Consider the following 16,964-nt stretch of genomic DNA (forward strand, 5'->3'; position numbering starts at 1 on the left):
TCTGTCAAGCCTGCTGGTAACAGTAATCAGCTATGGTAGTATCAGCAGGCTTGACAGGGTCACAGAGAGTAAAACTCACCCTTTTCAGCCGCACTTTTCACCAGCTGGCCTAACATACACAGAACAAATTTCAGTCTAATTCTCAGCTTAAAGCAACCACATCATGAAAGTTTGTCATCAACAGCTGTCCCTTTTATTAAGGCCAGCTTCAGAGCTTAGCTAATCATGAACTTGCTTTTGAATCCCCAAGGGTTCAAGGAGCTGTAATCAAGGGATTATGGAATAACATTAAAACACTGATGTTCAGCAGAGCTAGTCAACATGTGATGTTAATCCAGGAGCCAAGTAAACTGCACAAAACTTCGTCACACTGTAGTAGTTTGTGCTATGTTTTGCATCAAAGCATTAAATTCTTAGGTTTAATGATCAATTGATGCTTAAAGAATTAAAGACCTTGTTGCCTGGCTCTCCAGTGTTCTTTCTAATACGAAAAGTAAACTGAGGCATTGGGAACATCCCCACGCCTATCAAACCTGAAAATCCCAACAGCTGGAGGCCAAAAAGCTGATGTTGTTATATTATCCACATAAACCTAAATGCTTATTTCTCTCTCATTCCATTCATGTACTCTGCTGTGCTGATGAAATTGAGGAGAACTAGAATGGAAGGACTTACGGGCTTGCGTCTTGTACCAAGCCAGGCAGATGTTCTCTGTTGTAGTAGGTATAGCACTGATCGCATACACGGGACAGATTTTCTCTGCAAGCTTCTACTGCCATTTTCTTGGTGGAGCAAGAGCTACACACCAGCCTGCCACAGCGTCTGCAGTGATGGCGCCTGTTAAACTAAGCAAAAGAAGTCATGGATGAGCAACAGAAACAATTTACTGAAGTCCCCTCGTATATCTGCCTCCACTCATGACTAAACTTACTCCATTTGAAGAGAGGAAACACCATGCACGATAAGGCTTTTCAGAATTATACAGTGATTGATTCTCACTGTTACAATACCTTTCTGGAGAGGGCATGGCAAAGTGAAAAAAGAAAACCAAATACAAAACACAAAACCCAGAGGCAGGTATTTAAAACATGTTTGCTGCAGTCTTGGCCTTTCCACTATTTAAGTTGTCCCAATTTTGATCACAGTGCTAATTAGATCATCTCTTGTAAAAGTGTGTAAAAGTCAGAAGCCGTAGACTGTCCTTCTGACACTTAGTAGTTTCCAAATTCAAAAGCAACAGATACTTTGAGAAAACAGTACTGTTTCTATGCAATAGAAGATAACAGACTGCCAGCACACCTGCAAAACTCAAAATTGCTCTTCTCCCTTAGAGCACCAATGCAATTGCTCAAGTACTCTATGAAACAACAGGTTTTAGAAAAGTGTAATCAACAACAAAGGTTATATTTTCTATATTGGTAATCTGAATTATATGATGCTCATGTTATTTATTGCCAGCATAGTCAACTAGACAGCTTTTTGAAATATTAGTACTGCTATTACACATTTCTGAGATCTCACAGATCTGATGACCAGATTCCCTCTTTAGGCTCTATCACTTCACAGGACTCTGCAAGGAGCTAAATGTTGACAGTCTCCTCAACTACATTAAAGACAAACTAATGGCTAAATATCAAAGGACTGGCAATCTTGTCAGGCCTACACTGGTGCAGACAAACTTGCTAAAGTAGCTAGTGTCTTTTAGGAAACAGACTATGAGCAAGTGTTCATATTAAGGTCACAGTTCTAAGAATGTCTGTAGTTCGTTTTTGCTCCTTACCATAGTAAAGCGTTCAGTTTTGCAAACCATACATATTGTTTCAGTGTCATCAGGTATCCATTGCTGCTTTGGTGGTGGCTTCTCAGGTGGCACGAATTCTTGAGGAAACAAATTCTGCTGCAGACTTCTGTCTCTGGGACTTGCAGATATGGTCACACCTTAAAAAGAGCCAGGCCAAGAAAAACATGGAATGGGATTTAAGCTGTTTAGTGGAGTCTTGAATACCAGAAAACACTACAGAGACTTACTGAGGTTATAAGATCTTTCTGGCTCACAAGACAACTACCGTTATCTTTCAGTTAGGCATGGCAGAATAACATTGTGTATGGAATATATACGCTTTAAGCTAAAATTGTAAGATTGTAAACTTACAGTACTTCAATACCGATAAGCAAGAGTACATGCTTATTAATAGACATTTACCATAACAATTAGAGAAGCACAAGACAACTTGTCCACACCTGTTCCTGTATCATAAGCAGAGACTTAGATGAGGAAGAAAAAAAATACCCTGGTATATGGATACCAAAAAGCCCTTTAGCATAAAATACCATCTTAAGGATACGCAGTGTTGACATTCCTGAAGACTGAGACTTTTCTTTGTTATCTCAGGAGAGGTGTGTTATGGCTAGCAACAGCATATCCCTCCCTGTTCTGGTCCCCTTTACAATCTACTGTGGGGAAGTCAGTTCAAAGAGGCAGGAGTTTAAGTCTTTGGCCTTCAGGATCTTTGACCTTGCTGATGAAACACTCATTGAATCAAGTTTACAGTATTAGACAGGCTTTTAGTTTATATGATGTGAGCCAGTTACACTACAGGCTAATTAAAAAGTCCAACATGTCATTGCAGCCCTGCAAGCCACTTTCTGTGTACACGAAAGAAAAAAGTCTCCATTCCAATAAAGCTAACTCATGCTCGTCCAAGTAGATACTGGATTGCAAAGGACCACTAGAGGACAATGCATTCAAGCTTTGTAACAACATACAGATATTAAGCTGACCATTATGAGAAAAACTGAAGAGCTACACAGCCCAATCCAAGATGCTGCTGTCACTTCACGTAGGCACGGCAAGAATCGTCTTTGGTTCAGGATACAAAACCAGAGAACAGTTCAGACACTCTAAGCTGTAGATCAGGATATCACTGTGCAGCTCTAGTTCAGGCCCATCACTTGCTGAGAATCACCAGCCTTGGAGGTCTGAGGTTATTACAAGTTATTCACCAAGAGAACAGACTGTGCATCTCTCAATACATATCCTCCAAAAAGCGCATCTCTTGCATTAGATGCTGAATGGAACCTATGTGGTTGTTTTTAAGCCACAAATATTCTTCAACTGTTTTGGTTTAAATTATTTTGTTTCTATTTATTTGTGTTTGAGGACTGAATGAAGCCTCTCAGACAATACAAGATGTGCTATTTCCTTCAGGTCACTTCTTGTTCCCCTTTAAGTTTTCTTTTAATTAGGCCCAAAGCACCCAACTGTAGAGAGCTACTAACCTGCATTAAACGTGACCCAAGTTACTATTAGGCAGTGGGACACACATACATAGGAGATAAAACAAATAAGAACAGGTTGAAAGAAAATGGCACCAAATGGCACCAAGGTTTTAACCTTACCAGTAAAGCTGACAGGAGATAGTTCTGACGATCCCGATTTAGACAGTGCTTCACACTCAAATACCTGACTGAGACTTTCTTGGATACGTATCAGAGAATCTAGGACAAAGGGAAGAAAAAAAAAAAATCAGAACAATACTGGCCATACATCTACCTATTTTCACAAAGATTAGAGGAATCCATTCACAGGAGTATGTAAGAATGTCAGCACAAAATCAGACTAGTTATCTAATTACAAATTACTATGTTTTAATGAAAATAGCCCACAACAATTCATGCAAAACTATATAAAATTCAATGACCTAAAACACAGAGAAAAAGATCCTTATCAAAGTAATGGACTTGCTAATAATAGGCATAGGAATAATACAGCAGAGAATAAGTATCAGATGTGAAAACAATCAGTTGACACAAGATGCTCATGGCAAATATTAAATGCTTCACAACACAGTGGAAGGAACATACTTGCAAAGTGATAGGTCATTTGGCAGGAAAAAAAAGGTAAGTCTGATGCTTTTATGTTAGCATGAGCTGCATCTTTAAATCATGAAATGAAGTCTACATTTGGAAACTGGCATAAAGCAAGTGGGTAGGTGTAAATAAGATACAGATAGGTAGACATGTCATGCGATTTTAACAGAGAGACACAAAAGCCCTGGACTTGATCTGCAGCACACTCTGCTGTTCCAGTTCTAAAACCCTGAAAGTAGAGAGCCAAATGCAGAAGAATCAGAGGCAACATGGATTAGAAGGGATTGGCAAACCAGAACCATGCTAAGAATGTTAAATAGAACTCCAAGTTTAAAAGTCCTTTGTACAAAAAAAGGAACAGGACTCTGGTAGGAGGCAAGACTATGGAAGACTAAATCCCCATTTGATTTGGGGAAACATGCAGTTGGCTGCAGGTTTTAGAACTGCTCAATTTTGCATTAAACAGGAATGAAATAAAATTGAACAATATCATGTAGGAAAAGAGACCCCAAAAAGGAGCAACAGAGGAAAGTCCAAGAAACTTTTGAGGCTGTTCGTCCTTGAGAACATCTATACAAGAAAAGCAAAGACTTTAAGAGGAAGACTGGAGACATACATCTAAAATGTTGTGGCACAACTGGTGAAATGATTCTGAGGGGAAATTGGCCCTTCTTTCCAAAGTGAAAAACAGCATTCTCAAGGACAGTCACCTGATCTCTTTTCTTTTAATGCAAAAGGGAAGTTGAGAGCTTTTTCTGCATACTTGGAGAGCAAATTGTCAATGTCTTCTACAGTAAAACCAATTTCCTGTCCAGCTAAGAGTTGGTGCAGTGTCTGTACAGCGACAGCTACCCAGTCCACCTTCATATTCATGAGGAGCTGTTCCAGCATGAGCAGTGGTCTGGAGGAGAGGTGGAAGTAGTTAACACGGGAGAGCTCAGGCAGAGTCAGCAGCACCTGAGACACAAGGAAAAAAGCGTATGTTAAAGTTATACACCTTCAGATCTGTGAGATTAAAGACAAGAAACTAGCACAGCACCTTATGCAGAGAACGGAATAACATAGAGGCCAAGAAATGGAGGTGGGGCTTCTCAGACCTATTCCTACTTCTATTACAGAATTACTGGGTGGACTTACAGAAACTACTTAGCTTCCACTTTCCCATTCTATAAAACACTGCTTCATTTCAGAGGCAGTTGAAGAGCGGAGAGCATTTTGTGACCCTGTGACGAATATGTTGTAGCAGGGTAGAGCACATTCTCTTACTAAAATAAGCTTATAAAAAGAATATTAGCCCAATCCTTATCCTTCCATAATTTAAGGAAACGTCGAGAGGAGAAAACAGGAGCAATTCTCCTAAAGATGGACAGTTAATATGGATACTTTCCAAATTAGATCATGTCTTCAAAAGGGACAGGTAAGAAAACAGGAAACCCAGCAAAATACTGTTGTGGCACACACTGAGCAAGCTGCTATTTGTAGTCCTACGACAAAATAGGTATTAACAAAAGCACTGCATTTTGTTTACATATAAGATATCAGACTAAGGTAATCTTCTGATTAATGCATCTATTCCCAGGCTGAGCACAGAACCTGTACGACTTCTGTAAAGGCAACGGCTGTCCAAAAAGAGGAGAGATACTGTCTACCTTTGGAAAACACTTGGGAGAAACATGCCACTAAGTGTCAAAGACTACCATACAGGTGGGCATATGTAGGACACCTGGTGTTACTGACACAGAGAGTAAGTTGAGGATGCTTTCTTCTTCACTTGGGACAAAGATAGCAACTGTCCTGATAAACACTACAATTTTATTTTATTCCACCCCCAGGTCTTTTAGTCTGTGCATTCCTCCACTCCCTACAGCTCAAACACAAAACTGCTCTGTTCATACTGGGACCTACAGGCACCTCATAATATAGGAACTGCAAATATGGAGAAGGGGAAGAGAGTTTTAAGCCATCTCTAAACTTTCCTTTGGATCCTGAGACTCAGGATCTTAGACCTGATAAGGTGAGAACGCTCTGGTGAAGTCTACAGACTTTATATATCATGTATATATTATGTATTATAAAATTACTTATATAATTACATATTGTCGTTAATCCCACAATGCAGGAGTTTTGCTCACCTTTGAGCCCGTATAGAGTGCCTGGATTTCACTACGGCGTGCTGTTGTCAAATTCGCATAGAAGTGAGCTGTGAGGTAATCAGCCAAGAAGTGGGAGGCTGCCAAGTTCGGATGCTGGTCAAGGGACTGTTCGCTGATGGCAAGGCAAATACCAGGGTCTTCAATTCTTTGTAAAAGCTACAAAAACAAACAACATACAGTGAATCCCTACTAAATTCCTGGAAAGTAGCCTTTAGAATGGGCAGTCCATGACAGATTATTGCCCTACAATAGTCCAGCAGGCAAGTTAACTTGCACAAGTGTCTTACATATATAAGGATTACTTAGATAATCCATTTATATACCACTCATTGCCTATTTGCTCTATTTATTAATCAAAATATTTTTAAAATTAAAGTAAGCAAAAATTAAGCAAGGAATGGGACAGAAGGTATAGCGATGAGAGGTCTCCACTTTGCTTCCAGAATATTTTCAAAGCTATGTAGTCTGAAAGAGCCTGCACTTTATTTTATTCTCTCTGTTATTAGCAACAACTTCATAATTATTAAAGCCAGAAGAATTCACATTTCACTAATTTGGGCACTGAAGCACAACTGAACAATTCCTGTTATTAGTTTCACTTGTGGTTCTTCTGCTTAAGAAGCACAGAAATGCTTCATTATGATTTTTCAAATAAAAGGGGACTTGTATTCCATGTAAGTGACATTTATGCTATTAGGTCCAACAACTAGATTGCCAAGCTGGATTTTCACTTAAGCAGAACCAGGGAGAGCCAGGATCCTGAAAGCATATCTAAACAAATAACATCTCTTAAGGGAAGAACCAAAAAGGCCACGAAAACACACAAGAAGAAGGTAAAGAAAACAGGTCTTAACTTATTTGACCTATGGATGTAAGGCTGAAAGAGTCTTGCTATTACCTGCAATGCTTTTTTCATGTCTCCCATCTCTAGTAAGTGGAGAAGGTGCTCACGGTGAAGGTTGATCAAGTCTTCTCTTGGGACAGGATACAAGTGCCCCCATTCCTCACACAACTCATAATCCTAAAGAATTTAAAAAACCAAAACAACCAAAACCAAAAACCAAAAGAAGTAAAAATAAAAAATTAAAGACAAACTCTACCCTCTCTGATACAGCTGTTTCTCCCAAAATTCTGATCAACTTCTCAAGAAATTCTGTTGCTTAGACTCCTCTCCCACATGCAAATAATTACATCAACAAGGGGAAGAAGATGATAGTCAATTTTGTCAGTCACAGCCTGCATTGAGAATATCTTCTCAACTCACAGCAAGCAAGTTGGCTTTTTAAGAGAGACACTTTTAAAGCCAGCCAGATCTACAGTACTAATACTTAATGTAATAATCAAGCCTGTATTATGACAAATGACATGCTATTAAGGTCTTCAAAATTCTAAGAGAAAAGAATAGGTTGTATTTCAGAGTAAGAGTTATAATCCTTAAATTTAAGGATTATTAGCTACATGTAAATCTTGACATTAAACACAGATCTGTATCTGTTTCTGTAGCACAGAACTGAATCTTTCCTCCCAAGGTAATCTCTATTGACTGATGTTTTAAGAAGCTATTAAAAAAAAAATTATCTAATCAAAGTTTAATGCATTCTAATCCAACAAAATTCACATGATTATGCCTAACCTTTGCTTTCAGAATTATATTCATGACAGCCTGGGGGTCATCAGTGCAGGCTTTTTTCAGATCCTGCCAGTCATTCCACAATGGTTCATTTTGCACATTCAAAATCTGAAAAAGTTAGTATTAGGATAGCACAAATTTCAAAAGCTTTATATACAATAATCATTAAGTCTAAGAAAACAGCTGAGCTGATCACATCAAGAGCTGCTTTATGCAAAGAAGAGAGTCAAAAAGGAGATCCACATTTATCTCTAGCCCTTTTCTGATATAATGCACTTGGACTCCAAAAAAAACTATGCAATTTTCTCATAGGTATGAATCTACAAAGCATGTTTATAAGGGAAGGTTTTTAATAAAAGAATAGATGGCTACTACTTTTTCCATCCAATAATTATGGATGAAGAAGTACACATATACTGCAGACATTGTTGGCACTAACAGAGAGACAACTGAGCTAACTGTCAGTTAGCAGAACCACCACCAGACAGAGCTCAGCAGGGATTTATGACTCGTATTTTTTTTTCCTCTGTTTGGCATTTCAGTCTATGCTGAACTCCAGACCAACTAGTCTGTCTTAACTTGGGTATCTGCACTACCCTGCAATTAGAAGAACTGACTGCAATACAAACATGTTCATTGGACCACTAGTCTTGTACACCATGCCTAGGTACATCTGCACCTCTCAAGCTTATAAAATGATGAATTACCATGGAAAGCTTCCAGAGTCTTTAGCATTTGTATAGAATGAAAAAACAAATACTTTGCAAACTGCAGCCTCACACAAATGTTTATGTCTAATCATGCTTGCAGACTTGAATGCTAATAGGAGAGTGGAAAAGTTATAAAGGATGGAAGCAGAGTGTTCATTGGATACTACACCACTGAAAACACATGAACTGTTTTGGATGAAAGACTTGAAAAGCTCTTATGATCAAAAAAAGAACCAAGAGCTAAAGGTTTTTCAAAGGGCAAGCATATTTGCTCCCTGCTACCTATTTCGTCTCACTGGTTACTTGAAGAATGACTTTGTACCTTTTGATAAACCTGAAGTTCTTTCTTCCTGCTCTGCAGACTTGCTTTTAGTTCATCAGTTATGCCCAAATCAGAAATGCAATAAGCTAGGATTTCCAAAGAGGCATCAAGGGGCCATTTGTCCAGACAGCGCAGGGCCAGCCTACTTCTCAACGTTGCATTTTTTACTGGGAGTAAGTATTGCCAGCCATCCTTATCTGTGGAAGAAACAAACCACTAGTTTGAAACTCAGTTTCTGTAAGTTGGAAAGTAAAAAAAAAAAAAACCCTCCTCATCTTCACTGGGTCGCATCACCAAAAGAAACAGTACAGTGCTGAAAAAATCTATGCAAGACTCATCCCAAGCATCAGATTCTCAGGAAGTAACCAAAGTTAGCACGGGATACTTTAGACTCCTTTCACAGGCTACATCATCCATGTATGACAATGACATTGCTGTAAGAGATGCCCCATTAACAGTACTACGATTAATGTCTCCTGATGTATTCAGCTCTTCACATAAAAGTAACACCACAGACCATTCCAGCTCTCTTATACTAAATTGGTCAAGATTTGCACATTCGGAAAACAGAAACTACACCAAAGAAAGTAAATTTATCAGGATCTGTTTCTGTCTCTGGATTTGCCCAAGGACCACTACTTTAATTTCCACCTCCTGATCTAGGCTGTATTCTTCATTAAAAAAAGAAAAAAAGAAAAAGTTGACAGGAAAAAAGCCTGACTTAATCCTTCTTACCTTCAGCAGTTGCACAGCTCAGCACAGCATCCTTCACATTGACCAGCTCCTCCACATCCTGACCGTACAGATCCAAGACCTTCAGAGCTCTGTCCCAATCCTTTGCAGCAAGAGCTTGTTCAAAGACTCCCATTAATACCTTAACAGCTGTGGTGGAATGCAATCCTAGGAGAACTAGAGATATGTATGTCTTGCCAAAGACGACAGTAGCCAAACTGCTACCTTCCTCTTGCTGATTCTGAAGTGGCTCAAACATAGCAAGAAGAAATCGTTCCAATATTGGGAACTCCTTCAGCAATGTCTCACACTCCCTGGAAATCTGTTCCAAACCTAAGGGCACCTCCCGTTTGCCCCGAAATTCCATCCAAGATAAACTCGATTTAGGAATTTTCTGTATATTAGATGCACTTAGACATGCCACTGTGGCCATGAGCTTTGACTGAGACTTTAGGAAGTCCAGGGAGGAGGCAGTGAGCGTGTGCTGGCTCAAGTCACTCACAGAGGATGGGGTCTGAGTGGAGATATCCTCAGAGGTCACTGCAGAATTGTGAATAGGTATTTCAACATCTGGCAGGCAGTGGCAGGCACACTGGTGTGCTAAGTTGCTGATGTTTGTCAGAAGATACTTTGCCTGTCTGTTTTGCCTTGCACTGCACAAGGACAGTGGTTCACAGCAACAGTTAACAATAACTTGCTGCACATTCAAATTCAACTCTTCTTTAGTCAAGAGAGTAGAAAGCCTGCAGGATTGAAAACAGAAGCAGCTTACCCAGAACATATAAAATGTACTTTACAATTACATATTTTCATAAATCTTCCAAGTGTTTTGTGAACACAAGCCCCCTAATATTCTTCACAGGGACATACAGGGGAAAAGTACATATCCTATGTTAACTCAGTGTGAAAAGAACGTATACAGCACATTAGTAACTCAGAGTTTATGCTGCCATTCCTTTAAAGACAAGGAACTTACTCCTCAAACATTGACTTTTACCTAAACACAACATACTAAAATGGTTCACCAATAATGCTCATCTTTTTAAGAGCTACTTTGTCAAATCAGACACTTTTCATGCCAGTCTAATTTAGAAATTTGTGATGGAAGGACCTTAGATTATCCAGTTCACCTACTGACCAGGGCAAAAGCCATGCCCAGCTGTATTTTTAAGAAGCCCTACTGGTCTATTTTGTTTTATTACATTGCTAAGCTACAAGTCCACTGCTCTGAACACATTCAATTAAAAAAATCCACATAAATGCACTCTCACTTCATGACAAATATTTAATTGTTAAAAATATGGAGCCACAGTTTTTCCCTATCAAAAATCTCCAGGTTGGTTGAGAAGCCACTGACTAAGCTCCTCCCCATACATTAATCCTTGCAGCATTAAGTGTTATCTGGTGGGACACAGCAGACTGTACTACCTCTGCTAAGTAGCCAGAGAAGAATTTAATCCTGGCTGAGGTCCAAAGTCACCAACACCAAAATAACCTAGAGAAATATATATAATGTGAAAAGCACCAACCTGTCAGGATGAACTTGTCTCTCAAAGATAAGCTGGGAGAGCAGCTGAGAGGGACTCTGCTGTAACAGTATGAAAGGGTTCCCCACTTTCACTTCTGCAGATATATCTTTAAAAAAACCCAAAAATCAGAATATTTCTTATAATACAAACACATTAACTGAATACATCAACTAAGTCTTATTTTAGGAACACATATTTTAACAGTCTGAGACTGAAATACCTTTGACTAAATTCTCAGAGGTCCACATTCAAATTAGTGTGGTAAAATCCAGAGTAAATTGCCAGGCATTTCTCATTAGCCCTCAGCACAGGAAAGACATGGACTTGTTGAAGTGTGTCCAACAGAGGGCCACAAAATGACCACAGGGATGGAACACCTCTCCTAGGAGGACAGGCTGAGAGAGTCGGGGTTGTTCAGCCTGGAGAAGAGAAGGCTCTGGGGAGACGGTATTGCAGCCTTCCAGTACTTAAAAAGGGGGCTTCTAAGAAAGATGGGGACAGACTTCTTAGCAGAGCCTGCTGCAATAGGACAAGGGGTAATGGTTTTAAACTAAAAGAGGGTAGGTTTAGACTAGATGCAAGGAAGAAATTTTTCACCATGAGGGTGGTGAAGCCCTGGCACAGGTTGCTCAGAGAGGCGGTAGATGCCCCACCCCTGGCAACATTCCAGGCCAGGTTGGACGGGGCTCTGAGCAACCTGATCTACTTGAAGATGTCCCTGCTGATTGCATGGGGGTTGGACTAGGTGACCTTTAAAGTTTCCTTCCAACCCAAACTATTCTATGATTATGATATGCCTCTCAAACTTGGCACCACTGGCTCACATTTTACTGGACCTATTACCAAAACAGGTAGAGTGGAAAGTCTTTGCCCTTTAAATGAGGTCTAGTTTCAAACAGTTTAGCAACTTTACTTCAAACTTTCAACAAAACATGTATTTGCGGTGAGAGATGGAAAGTGTGCAGTATTGGTTTCTGAGGAGTCTCTGCATGTACATTAGTGAGTCCATGCTCATTCAAGTCAAAATGAGCAAAGGCAGAGAGAACTCACAGACATACAGCTACTTTTACAAAAGGAGTGAAACCCTGGCCAGCATTGCTGAAAAGCCTTTGTATCCACTACTGACTTACGTTGAATAACTCTGGACAGATTCTCCTAAGTTTACCTTTTCCTTTTATCTTCCAGTACAATAAAGTTTCCCCCAAAATCACTCAGTCCTTAAATATTATGCATTTTTTTTGTCTTTGGCAGTTAGTCAATAAGGACTGAATTATGTCCATACAGAAGTTATAGTTGGCATGGCAATGACCTGAGCTGAACCAGCATGTCTGAAAACAGATCTTTGCCCTTTTTTCTTATCCTCTTGGGAAGGATTTCTCTGAAATCAGTACTGTGGTATTTTACATTAGTGCAGCTCAATTAGTGCCAACTTTAAAAAAACAGACAAGCATTTTTTCTCCTAGCACAGTGAATTGTTCTGTTCTTCTGACAGCTTTATGTGCTGATGGTGCATTTCTTTTCATGGACCACCATCATCTGCTGATTCTATGAAAAAAATTCTGCTTGGTTACCTCTGCATAGCCTTCTACACACTCTCTTATCCCTGTGGAGCAGCAGGGCACTGGTTGCCTCTAAGCGAGCTGAAAAGTGCACAGCCTGCTGATCCACTGGATTAAAAAACAAAAATAAAATCAATCTTGCCTTACAGGGTAGTGAACTGAATTTTTGGAGGTCGGGGTAGTTTGTTTTGTCTAAATGAAATGCAGAATCTGGGTCAGTAGTTAACATTTCTGTTCCCGTTTTCCTACTGCCATCAGGTATTTTTATCTTAGCTGTGTGTGGCCTAGGTGTTAAGAAATAAAATTTTAAAAGCAGTGCAATAATCAGTTGAAATCAAAAGATCTGACTATGCATAGGTAGTAGGCACATTTGGCAGAATTTTTTGCACAATTACTTTCCAGAATCAGGCCAGACTACAGAGTCTAGGCATCTTCACCTAGGCTCAGACTTCCTAGCAGAACCCCCTTACCTAGCTCTGCATTCAGGCTGCGTAACACAACAGCAGCCAGTGTAGTGATGTAGTCAAAGAAAGCCTTCACAAAGTTTGTCTGCCTGTTGCTCTCTGGCGTGGTTTGGACATGGTGCTCAAGAGTTCTCAGCAGGAGCTGTGTTTGATTCCAAACCAGGTGCTTCTCCAGCTCTGTAGGTTTGAGAGAGGCCTGCTCCACCAAGGTGCCAAGCAGGCTCCCTTTAGAGTCTGGTTTAAGAGAACAGACATACATCCAAGATTCAAGTAAGTATCAAATGCCAAAAAGGAAAGGGGGGGGGGGGGGGAAGACAAAAGAAAGAAAAGAGAGAGAAATGCTTAGCCCAATTTCCTCTCTGCAATTACAGATCTCAGTCTGGGCATTATAATTTTATTGAAAGCAAAATAAATTTTCACAGCAGAATAAATCAATGGTTCATCTAAATTGGTACCATGCCTCTGACATGCTAGAAATATATTAAGGCAGGCCTCAAATATATCTAGTTGTATATCATTAACACATAAGCTTATTTGAAAACAGGTGTTGACCAGTGTTTTGTGGTGCTCCACAACATTCAGCCCTTACAGCTCTCCTAAATTTTTGCTCATTTAACATACAAATATCTTTAAATATTTTACAAACACATACATGCCATTTAGAACTTTGGTGAATGGAGGGAAAAAAAACCCATAAGAAAACACCCCAGTGCTATATAATGAAAAGAGCTCTGAGAAAAGGTAACTGTGGAAGACTTATTCAGAAAAGGATGAGGTGTTTTATGATAGCCCCATGAAAATTGGAAGGTATTATTATGTTACAATAGTTTTATAAGTTTATCTCCTTTTTGTTAAAAAAAAAAAGCAACAGTAAAGGTACACCTAATTATCTATAAGCTGTCAGGTTCACTCTTAAAGAATTCCTTGTTCGGACTGAAGAAAAATAGGACAAATAATAACCTCAACTGTACTCATTGATATTTTCCTTTTTTCTCTGGCAAGTTCACAAGTTTAGCTCTGAAAACAAATGCTCAGAATATAAGAATTACAGATAAACTTTACACTTCGCATTTATGATTTTAAATATATATGTTCATGCATATGTCAAAGAGCATTATTACTAGATTTATAGTTGTCTGGACAGGCCAAAACAAAAATTTAGATCCATTGGTTAGTCTTTACTATCACAAAAATAACTCACCCACAGAACGTTCAACACATATCAGTGCTTTAAGGATTTGATCCAAATTTTGTGATAAAACAATTTCATTAGTAATACTTTCTTCAGTCAAGGCAGGGTAGCAAGCTTGCAGAAGGTCCACAATACTGCATCGAAAATGACTCCCTATTTTCTCATCCGACACTTCTACAAAGAAGGAGAAAGAAACAGCAACTATAACAAAGACAGAAATATTTTTGCACAGAACAAGGCCGACAGAACCAAAATTGTATTATAATACAACTAGTTTGCCAAATTCAAAGTGTTTCAGATTATTCAGAATTGAGCTTGGGTACCTCCCCACCTTCTTGTGTTTTAAATACTAAGTTAAAAAATGGAAAGCTCAAATTTCCATTGAAACAGAAGGCAAGAATTTGATTCTAGCACATTTCAACAGAAAATCTTACCAGCAAAGCGTACTACCTGGCTTGGATTGCCCTTGTGATGTGCAGGAATAGTTGAGAATTTTACTTATTTGCTGGAGAACTGCTGGGAAGCCCTTTACACCTTCAGAGTGCAGTAAAACAAAGTCAGGTCGGTGGCCTGGAAAAGTCATTGTGCAAAGGGGGACAAAAGTCAGGGGTGGAAAAAGGAGAAACTAACATGGAAGTACAAAGTGAGATTTAATTAAGACTCATGTCAGCACAAAGAGCATAGAGAGGCATTTTCTGCTCCCAGGCCCATGTTGATACACACAAAAATCAAAAACCTACCCCGAGTTTCAAGGCTGTTGTACAGTCGTCTTTCTGCTGTTTCCAAAAGCTGTTTGCATGTCTTCCAAAGATGGCACTGAGTACAAGCTAGGTCAAATGCCGCCATTGCCGAAGGACTGAGGTCCTCAAGGACTTCCCGCAGAGGATCAGTATGCTCCAGCTGGATGTTGTTGATCCAGAAGTTTTCTTGGAGAGTAGGGGCAAGGCTTCCAGAAGTTGCAAGCAATTTATCAGTAACATCCGAGATGGAATAAAATACCATACCTACATGCGTCAACAAAAGAGACACTAATTAGACAGCATATTTATCTCAGATCCTGTCATGGATAATTATTCTCTAATCTTTTAGGAAAATAATTCAATAGGTGTCCTGTTTCATGGACCAATTACTGCAGAATGGATAAAACTAACTGGGCATCAACAACAAATTTCAGCATTCTTAGTCTCCTTTTAAGTCAAAGAACCACCACTGACTCTTCTGAGCAACTGTTGTACTCATTATGACAGTATTCAAATTGCTTTCTCCTGTTTTCCACTTCTCCGTCACCTTTTACAAGAAGAACTCAAAAACCCCAGTCCTTACCAGCTGCTGCTGCATTCCCAATAGCTTGCAGTGTCGAACGGCCACTACCAGATTTCCTGATGCCTCCAGTGCCATCTGATGCTTGATTCTCAATATTGTGCTCCACTCTTGCCATTTCTCGTACCGCCTCTTGGTAACGCTCCATGAAAACCAATTCACCATAGCAAGGTGAAGTATCTAGGTTAAACATCAAAGCCACCTTTCAAAAATAACAATAGATGTAATTATAGAGCATGTCAAAAGAAGTTTTCAAAGGTCAAAGAGTTTTGGCGTTTTTTAGAGGAGATGAGGGAATAAAATAAAATACTTTAACTGAAAAATATTCCCCACAGACAGCAGGCTCAGATGGTAAGGTTTTTTTCTAGAGAGTTTTAAGTGCCTGAAAAAAGAGACTTTAGAGACATTTTTCAACTATTTTCATAAAGCTCAGCTATTATTTGCTGCAAGCCTAGAGTTGAATTACTTTTCATAAACCACGCCTTTCAGAATGACTCTTCATGATTTCAATGCACTATGTAACAAGATAAATCTATCATGTTGGGCCTCCAAAGTAAACTGTTTTAACCAAATTCTTATTCAGCAAGCAATACCTTCTAGAAATTTAAACAGAGTAGATAAGCACAGCTGTGCAAGTTCTTATAACGAAACCAAAAACAGAACACAAACCAAGCATGAATTCTTTATCATTGGCAATACGGAAATTTAAAGTAACAAGGCAAACCAAAATGCATTTTGGCCCTGTAAGTAGGGAAAAGATGAAGTGGCACGTTTTATGTCAAACAGAACTAGTGAGTTGAGCAGTAACCTGCAGATAATGCAATGCTTAAATGATATTAACTGCTCTGATATTGCTATCCGAAACTCAGACAGGTCACTGCCTTTTGCAGAGGATCCAATCATCGATGTGCCTCAAGATTGTTTTTCAGAGCATCAGCCCAAAATTCACATAGAGAAAGGTATGCGCAGCTGTGAGGGAGCAGAGAACTACCAATGTACAGACTGTCAATTTCAAGTCTTTCTGCCTGTTTTCAGTACCATGGATTTAGCCTCAAAACATACCTCCTTCAAATAAATGTAATCACCGCTTTGGCTCTGCTTTGGGTAAGGAATACATTTGCATTTTTCTGCCAAGCTTACAAGTGGTAAAGTGTCATAGTTTTGATTCACTGACTAAAGCAAGCAGTTCAGGTACTGCTTCCTCGTGAGGCTTCACACGAGCTCTTTGTGTTCTTCATTCAGCTGAAACACTAAGCTTGGCCACCTCTCATGAAACATTTTCATGCTCTGAGAACCCAGGCTTAGAGAAAGCATTTTTATGTAACAAGGGGAAAAAAGAAACCAGCACCCTTGGGATGGTGGTTTGGAATATCTTTGTTCTTTCCACTTGCTCCTACTTCTGAAGTGACACCTTCACTTGGAATGCAGGTGCTTCAGCCCTATGCTTGCTAATGCAGAAGCAGCAGGAAATTAATCCGCTATC

At 39.4% G+C, this 16,964-nt stretch overlaps 1 protein-coding gene across 1 annotated transcript in view; it reads right to left on the minus strand.

Annotated features, from left to right (window-relative positions):
* ZFYVE26 (zinc finger, FYVE domain containing 26) overlaps positions 1–16,964 on the minus strand; it is a gene marked incomplete at its 3' end in the record, with an annotated part of 40,780 nt that overhangs the window by 7,188 nt on the left and 16,628 nt on the right. The window contains exons 14-28 of the mRNA XM_010287960.1: positions 15,485–15,683; positions 14,902–15,165; positions 14,612–14,731; positions 14,171–14,335; positions 12,976–13,203; positions 10,947–11,052; positions 9,421–10,160; positions 8,686–8,882; positions 7,657–7,761; positions 6,922–7,044; positions 6,003–6,179; positions 4,581–4,827; positions 3,400–3,498; positions 1,781–1,938; positions 676–845 (exon numbers count right to left, since the gene is read on the minus strand). Coding sequence (XP_010286262.1) covers positions 676–845; positions 1,781–1,938; positions 3,400–3,498; positions 4,581–4,827; positions 6,003–6,179; positions 6,922–7,044; positions 7,657–7,761; positions 8,686–8,882; positions 9,421–10,160; positions 10,947–11,052; positions 12,976–13,203; positions 14,171–14,335; positions 14,612–14,731; positions 14,902–15,165; positions 15,485–15,683 — 3,098 coding nt within the window. The remainder of the gene's footprint in view (positions 1–675; positions 846–1,780; positions 1,939–3,399; positions 3,499–4,580; positions 4,828–6,002; positions 6,180–6,921; positions 7,045–7,656; positions 7,762–8,685; positions 8,883–9,420; positions 10,161–10,946; positions 11,053–12,975; positions 13,204–14,170; positions 14,336–14,611; positions 14,732–14,901; positions 15,166–15,484; positions 15,684–16,964) is intronic.

Source organism: Phaethon lepturus, unplaced genomic scaffold (genome assembly GCF_000687285.1).
Source record: "Phaethon lepturus isolate BGI_N335 unplaced genomic scaffold, ASM68728v1 scaffold50825, whole genome shotgun sequence".
In the NCBI taxonomy this organism is placed as follows: domain Eukaryota; kingdom Metazoa; phylum Chordata; class Aves; order Phaethontiformes; family Phaethontidae; genus Phaethon; species Phaethon lepturus.